The following is a 7,784-nucleotide window of genomic DNA, read 5'->3' as shown; positions in this document are numbered from 1 at the left end:
CAGAATTGGTTGGTAACATAGGTAAGATGTTTTATATTCATCATATGTTTGTAAGTTACTTCTCATCAGAATGTTATTTTTGTATAATACTGTGGCGAGGTTGCAGTTATCTGTTCTATGTCAAGACTAAGTTGCATGGGCCGCAGAGAGGGGAGAGGTCAAGGGGTCATCATGTGTAAACATATCTTTTGCTCCACTGTGTCTGTGTGCCAGTTCACTCCCTACTTTTCCCATCAGGGATGGCAGTGTCTGGAATCATTCTATCCTCTCCGTGAGCTTGTCCAGGATTGGTTGTATTTAGAGTTGGTTGTATCTAAATGACAATTTGATATATGCCTGTTGATATGGAGGATTGGTTTATGGTTCTGGGGTTTGAGTAAGCAGACAAAGCTGAACGATTTATTATGTCTATGCTGTTTGACTATGTGTGTTCTTTGCTATTAAAGGATCGCAGTTGCAAGGCAGAAGGGGCTCTCAGAGAATTCATTGAGAGACACTGAATTTATCTGAGAGTCACAGGGTTGTGATAGAGCTCATATAATTAAAGATGGACTTTGATAACTAACTCTGACTTGTGTGTGTGGTTTGCTCCCATGATTTGGTAAATAGAGGACATTTCCACGACACAACGTTATTCTGTAGCTACATGTTGAAATGGTTACTACTCTATAGACCAGAGAGTTCTAAGAAATCTACAAAACCGAATACTACTACACAGGAACATTCAGTCTGCAGCTGTTTAAATACTTTAGTCTGGTAAACGTGACCGAGAACCACCGGGTGGTACTCTGAAAGATCCATTCTGGAGAACATTTCCCTATCGAACGACCATTGGTATACCTGACGTACCCATTATAACAGACCTACAACTACAAAAGACTGATCTCTGGTGGACAAAACAAGAGACTTTCTGTCAACTGACTCTCCAGCAGACGGACTGACGATTTCAGAGACATACAGGCGTAAATATATCAATTGTAATTCCTTCCGAATGAGCGACTGTTCATGTGCAAAGTATTAGCATTTACATGAGCATAGTTAAACTGTGTGTAGTGGGTCCATTCTGTCTTTCCCACTCTTTATCCGTCCCCACCCCTTTCCATTGTCTACCATGCCGTCATATCGGGCTAAGTCCACTAGGGACTTTTCATTGCATTAGTAACCAATAACCATTGTGTTTATGTAATTATTTAATTACTAAATAAATAAGCCAATATGTATATAGCGGATTCATAATTTATGCTATGGTTCAAGCAGATATCCAAGGATTTTGAAACATTCAGAATATGACTGATGAGGTATTAATACATTAGTCACTTTATTAAGCGATAAGATATTAAAATATCTGAAGAGTTAAATCCGGGAAATAGTAACTCTTTAAACAACATTTTCCCGTGGTGCCCCAACTTTCTAGTGAAAGTTTAATCACATAAATTACACAGAGAATTGATAATATAACATTATTGACTTTAATGATAGTCAAGACACGCCCCTATCTTCAAGTGGCCCAGGAATTGCCAAAAGTCCTCACAAGGATAGTAAAACAAGGAAAATTCTCCCTCGTGGGAACATTTACCACATCCCCACAAGGACAAAGGCTATTTTAAGCTTAGGGGTTGGGGTTAAGGAAAGGGAAAATAGGATTTCAAATGGAAATCAAATTGTGGGGTTATGGTGTGTGTGACTGTGTACAAGAGAGAGGGCGAGACAGACAAACAAAATGTTTTACACACAATAAATTAATGTCATAGCACAAATTAATGATGTACACTGAGACAAAAACAGATAAAGGCTTGGTGTACCACAGATGTGTTAAGTTGCTAACCGTTTGATTGAAATCACTAAACAGCTGTTGCAACCACAGTATTTCATTTTCAGAGGCTAGAATCCACAAGCTAGAGTCTTAATACCAGACAGATTTAATAGTTCCTGAAGTCCTTTAATATAACTGTATAGGACTACAGTTTGTTGTGGGGTATGAAGGTAGGTTACAGTCTAGTTGCAGATGACCTATAATACAATATCTTGTGTTGGCTGAAACACTAACCCAGTATTATAGAATGTATCATATATATATAATAATATATATATGGTGGGATCTATGTGTTGGCTGCAACACTGCCCTTCTTGTCGCTGAAGAAGCTCCTGAGAATGAGAACCTGTCCAATGCTGACAGTGAAAAGGATTATAGTTTCTCCTATCGACCAATAGGACACACGCTCATGGAGGTCCTCTGCTCTGATGCGGTCATGAGCCTCCCGTAACCGATACCAGGTCTGAGAGTCAGACACTACCTTCAGGATCTCATGGATGGACAGACAGGCCGACTCCATCTGGAGAAGAGACAAGATTAATATTAATACATCCTTAGAGGGGCAATCTGCAGTTGAAACAACATTGCGTTGGGGCCCTATCTAGAAACAACCTCTAAAGGCTCTGGTGGAGATTTGAAAGGATTGGGTATGTGTCAGCATACAGAGATCTACTACCATGTTGCTTATACCCATGGAATTCGTTCACATCTACATATGTCAAGTGCCTAGGGGGTGGAGTTAGTCATATATAGCTCTAGGAGTAAGGGATGCTTTCTGGATGGGCCTAGCTGCAAAGGTACCTAGAGGTTAGCTGCGCTTAGCAACACGGATCTAGTGACATACACTAGCGCTGCTTTCAATTGGATTGGACAAAAACAATTAGCTGGGAAGCCAGAAGTTAAATACAATTATTTTTTCAACTTACTGACCCACTTCCTCCCTGCTTACCTCGTCAAAATAAAAGTCCTCCACAATATGTGGGAAAAAAATAAATAACCTGTGGGTGGCTTTTATCATACAGTCCTGTGGACCATTTTGGTTCAACCCATTCCAATTGAATGCAGCGCTAGTGTGTCAATAGACCCACGTCGTTAAGAGCAGCGAACCTCTATGTACCTTTCCAGCTAGGTCTTCTGTGATCTACTGTACTGGTGTCAGTGATCTTACCTTTATTAGTTATATAAAATGGCATAGATATCTAGATTATTAGATACACATGCTGAACAAAAATATAAATCCAATCATTTCAAAACTTGTACTGCGTTACAGTTCATAAACATTAAATCTGTTGTGGGGGTTCTGGGCTGGCATGGTTACATGTGGTCTGTGGTTGAGGCCGGTTGGACGATGTTGGAGGCGGCTTATGGTAGCGAAATGAACATTCAATTCTCTGGTAACAGCTCTGGTGGACATTCCTGCAGTCAGCATGCCAATTGCACGCTCCCTCAAAACATCTGTGGCATGGTGTTGTGTGACTAAACTGCACATTTTAAAAGTGGCCTTTTATTGTCCCTAGCAGAAGGTGCACCTGTATAATGATCATGCCGTTTAGTCAGCTTCTTGAATGCCACTCCTGTCAGGTGGATGGATTATCTTGGCAAAGGAGAAATGCTCACTAACAGGGATGTAAGCTTTTTTTGCGTACGGAACATTTCTGGGATTTATATTTCAGCTCATGAAACATGGGACCAACACTACTTGTTGCGTTTATATTGTATTTTTATATACAGTGCATTCGGAAAGTATTCAGACCCCTTCCCCACATTTTGCGATGTTACTTTATTCTAAAATGACAAAGCAATAACAGGTTAGAATTTTTTTCAAATGTATTAAAAATCAAACAGAAATATCTTATTTACATAAGTATTTGGACCCTTTGCTATGAGACTCAAAATTGAGCTGGTGCATCCTGTTTCCATTGATCATCCTTGAGATGTTTCTACAACTTGATTGGTCCACCTGAGGTAAATACAATTGATTGGACATGATTTGGAAAGGCAAACACCTGTCTGTATAAGGTCCCACAGTTGATGGTGCATGGAAGGGTACAAAAAAAATGTCTGCAGCATTGAAGGTTCCCCAAGCAAACAGTGGCCTCCATCATTCTTTAATGGAAGAAGTTCCTAGAGCTGGCCGCCCGGCCAAACTGAGCAAATTGGGGGAGAAGGGCCTTGGTCAGGGTGGTGACCAAGAACCCAATGGTCACTCTGACAGAGCGCCAGAGTTCCTCTGTGGAGATTAGAGAACCTTCCAGAAAGACAACCATCTCTGCAGCACACCACCAATCAGGCCTTTATGGTAGTGGCCAGACGGAAGCCACTCCTCAGTAAAAAGCACATGACAACCCGCTTGGAGTTTGCTGAAAGGCACCTAAAGGACTCTTACCATGAGAAACTAAATTCTCTGGTATGATGAAACCAAGATTGAAGTCTTTGGCCTGAATGCCAAGCGTCACATCCTGGAACCATTCCTACGGTGACACATGGTGGTGGTAGCATCATGCTGTGGGGATGTTTTTCAGCGGCAGTGACTGGGAAGACTAGTCAGGATCGAGGGAAAGATGAACGGAGCAAAGTACAGAGAGATCCTTGATGAAAATCTGCTCCAAAGCACCCAGGTCCTCAGGATGGGGCGAAGGTTCAACTTCCAACAGGACAACAACCCTAAGCACACAGCAAAGACAACACAGGAGTGGCTTTGGGACAAGTCCCTGAATGTCCTTGAGTGGCCCAGCCAGAACCCGGACTTGAACCCCATTGAACATCTCTGGCGAGACCTGAAAATAGCTGTGCAGCGACACTCCCCATCCAACCTGACAAGAGCTTGAGAGGATCTTCAGAGAAGAATGTGAGAAACTCCCAAAATACAGGTGTGCCAAGCTTGTAGCATACCCAAGAAGACTTGAGGCTGTAATCGCTGCCAAAGGTGCTTCGACAAAGTATTGAGTAAAGGGTCTGAATACTTAAGTAATTGTGACTCACCACCTGGATTCGGTCTTATGTAGCAACATTTGAATTTCTGTTTTTTTTTACATTGGATAAAAGTAGAGCCTCAGAGCAACAAAATGGTATATCATACACTGCATTTGAGGAAACAATGGGAAAGTAATTCTGCTTTGAAAGTCGATAAACTTGTAAACTCACGTCATGACGTTACTACCCTGCATGAATCTGAAGGTAGCTAACCCCCCAAAAAAGCAGCGTTTGACATGATTACCTAGACATACTGACCAGCTCCAATAGACAGACGCATGCTATATGGCAGACCAATCCAAACATCTCTCGGCATGTCCAGCCCACTCATTATCTCAGCCAATCAAGGCTAGCGGGAAGGTTGCTTGCTTTTTCTGTGGCTAAACCAACTAGGCTTGTAATTTAACAATTGTATTTGTATTTACAGATGGCATACAACTTTGATATTAAGGCACATGAAAGTTCACATGTTTGAGAAGGCATTTCTGCCAAAAAAACACATTTTGATAAATTATTTTTTACATTCTAACAGCCTCCTGTGAAGTTGTGACTTGCGACATACGCCTAGTTTCCTGAATCGGGTCACAAGTGATATCAGTTTAACATTTAGAATAAATTTGCAATTTTTTTTAAAAAAAACAGCTTTTGGTTCATCATGATGGGGTATTGTGTGTAGATTGGGAGGGGGGTGAGTCAGTTTTATAATAAGGCTGTAACAAAATGTGGAAAAAGTCAAGGGGTCTGAATATTTTCAGAATACACTGTATATAGTATTATATTATGATCTTACATGGGTTAGGGTTGTACCGTGGCGGAGATCTTTGTGGGCTATACTCAGCCTTGTCTCAGGATGGTAAGTTGGTGATTGAAGATATCCCTCTAGTGGTGTGGGGGCTGTGCTTTGGCAAAGTGGGTGGGGTTATATCCTTCCTGTTTGGCCCTGTCCGAGGGTGTCCTCGGATGGGGCCACAGTGTCTCCTGACCCCTCCTGTCTCAGCCTCCAGTATTTATGCTGCAGTAGTTTGTGTCGGGGGGCTAGGGTCAGTTTGTTATATCTGGAGTACTTCTCCTGTCCTATTCGGTGTCCTGTGTGAATTTAAGTGTGCGCTCTCTAATTCTCTCGGAGGACCTGAGCCCTAGGACCATGCCTCAGGACTACCTGACATGATGACTCCTTGCTGTCCCCAGTCCACCTGGCCATGCTGCTGCTCCAGTTTCAACTGTTCTGCCTTATTATTATTAGACCATGCTGGTCATTTATGAACATTTGAACATCTTGGCCATGTTCTGTTATAATCTCCACCCGGCACAGCCAGAAGAGGACTGGCGACCCCACATAGCCTGGTTCCTCTCTAGGTTTTGGCCTTTCTAGGGAGTTTTTCCTAGCCACCGTGCTTCTACACCTGCATTGCTTGCTGTTTGGGGTTTTAGGATGGGTTTCTGTACAGCACTTTGAGATATCAGCTGATGTACGAAGGGCTATATAAATACATTTGATTTGATTTTGATTTGATCTTACCTGTGTCAGTCAAATGCATATGTAATATAATTAAAGTCGAATATAGTTATAACATTGTTTTACCTGTGTTAGGGCTGTGTCTCTGTTCATGTCAGGCAGTAGGGGTCTCTCCTCTCCAGACCTGAAGTCCAGGTAGACGGTCTTGTGGGAGAAGGTAGAGAACTCATTGCTGAAGCAGACCTTGTAGGTTCCTTTCATAGTGGTGGTGTGAGAGAAGCTATCGTACTGCTTCTTCCTCTCCTGATACAGGACGTTGTTCACTGGATCTGTTACAAAGCAGTCCACATCATAGTTCCCTCCTGCAATCACCTGGTACATACAACATGGAAAGATTAGGATGATGTAAGGAAACACATTTAGAGTAATTCAGCCCTTACGAAAAAAGACTGCAGTCAGAGTGCAGTACAACTGCAGTATGCTGCAAATACTGCTTCCAAAATACGTTTTAATTACAGTAGTAATTTTGCAGTGTAACTGCAGTTAGAGAGCTGTATAACCACAGTAACTGTACTTTTACTGAGGTTTCAAAACTGCAAAATCTTTTTGTGCATTCTTCCAGTGAGTGTGAAGGGACAATTAGAGCATGGGATCAGATAAAGCAGTTCAATGCACTAACTAACTCAACCATATGGGGAAATGGCATCATAACTACACGTATTGAATCACTTACTTGAAAGTCTAGGTCAAACTTCACTCCATTCTGGAGCTCTTCATAGAAACATTGCTTGTCGTTATCAGGTAACTCAAACGTCAACTCCGTGGAACAAACAACGATCACATGCAACATCAAACTACACAGTCCAAGGGAACGCATTCTGTAAGACAAATGCTATGAAAATGTGGTTATAAATGAAAGCTACAACAACAAACAGTTGAAGTCGCAACCAGTCACTTCTTCAATGTTCATGTGATGACAGGGAGATATAAAAAAAAAAGTTTGGAAAGCTCCCACCCATAGAGAACGATAGAGAAAGCATATATTGTTCCTATTTTGGCGTCTAAGCGCACAGAAAGCACCATTGATAAGATCTCAATTTGAAATAGTATTTTTTTTCTTCGTGATTGGCCGATCTCTCCCAATGACGCTTTTGGATATGATAGGGTCATTAGGAGGGATCAGACAATAAAGTTGGAAGCCCCACCCAGTTGACTACGTTAAAATGGTGGAAGCCATCAATGACGCTGTCTATGTCAAAATATTTGTTTTGGCTACTAGAGGCCTCTATCATTCTCTATGCTCCCACCATAACCGACGTGGCATCAAAACAAAACACTTCCGGATCACGATTATTTTTTACAAAATATTGTATTTTATTTTGTACAATTTGAACCATGTTCAGAGATTTGGAAACTGTTGAGCTTGAAATCACTTGTTTTCCGTTCTACGGATTTTAGTTATAGTAGTGCAACATTTTTAAACGTGATGATTACGTTGTATCACTGGGTGGAGTTGATTATGCTGAGCCGCGGGGCACCGGT

At 41.6% G+C, this 7,784-nt stretch overlaps 1 protein-coding gene across 2 annotated transcripts; it reads right to left on the bottom strand.

Annotated features, from left to right (window-relative positions):
* Nucleotides 1-1,450: 1,450 nt before the first annotated feature.
* LOC139396093 (transmembrane p24 trafficking protein 3) lies at nt 1,451-7,250 on the bottom strand. 2 transcript variants are annotated; one of them, XR_011630659.1, is made up of 4 exons: nt 6,976-7,232; nt 6,369-6,614; nt 1,946-2,333; nt 1,451-1,909 (listed from the first exon to the last, which is right to left on the bottom strand). XR_011630659.1 is itself a non-coding variant. In XM_071143303.1 (3 exons), the coding sequence occupies exons 1-3, from the start codon at nt 7,117-7,119 to the stop codon at nt 2,100-2,102; spliced, it is 624 nt and encodes a 207-aa protein (XP_070999404.1). In that variant the 5' UTR covers nt 7,120-7,250; the 3' UTR covers nt 1,451-2,099. The 2 variants fall into 2 exon arrangements, 1 of the variants encoding a protein (XP_070999404.1); XM_071143303.1 differs by having other exon boundaries at nt 1,451-2,333; nt 6,976-7,250.
* Nucleotides 7,251-7,784: the final 534 nt, after the last annotated feature.

Source organism: Oncorhynchus clarkii, unplaced genomic scaffold, assembly GCF_045791955.1.
Source record: "Oncorhynchus clarkii lewisi isolate Uvic-CL-2024 unplaced genomic scaffold, UVic_Ocla_1.0 unplaced_contig_13961_pilon_pilon, whole genome shotgun sequence".
NCBI classification, from domain to species: Eukaryota; Metazoa; Chordata; class Actinopteri; order Salmoniformes; family Salmonidae; genus Oncorhynchus; species Oncorhynchus clarkii.
The sequence above is the reverse complement of the archived record's forward strand: the minus strand, read 5'-3'. Positions and strand labels throughout refer to the sequence as shown.

Bases quoted from the DNA above. Each gene is read 5' to 3' on its own strand.
- LOC139396093 (XM_071143303.1), bottom strand. From the start codon at position 7,119: ATGCGTTCCCTTGGACTGTGTAGTTTGATGTTGCATGTGATCGTTGTT. The intron at 6,615-6,975 runs GTAAGTGATTCA...TGTATGTACCAG, and splicing joins AGTTTGACCTAGACTTTCAA to GTGATTGCAGGAGGGAACTA. The intron at 2,334-6,368 runs GTAAAACAATGT...TCTCTTCTCCAG, and splicing joins GAGACACAGCCCTAACACAG to ATGGAGTCGGCCTGTCTGTC.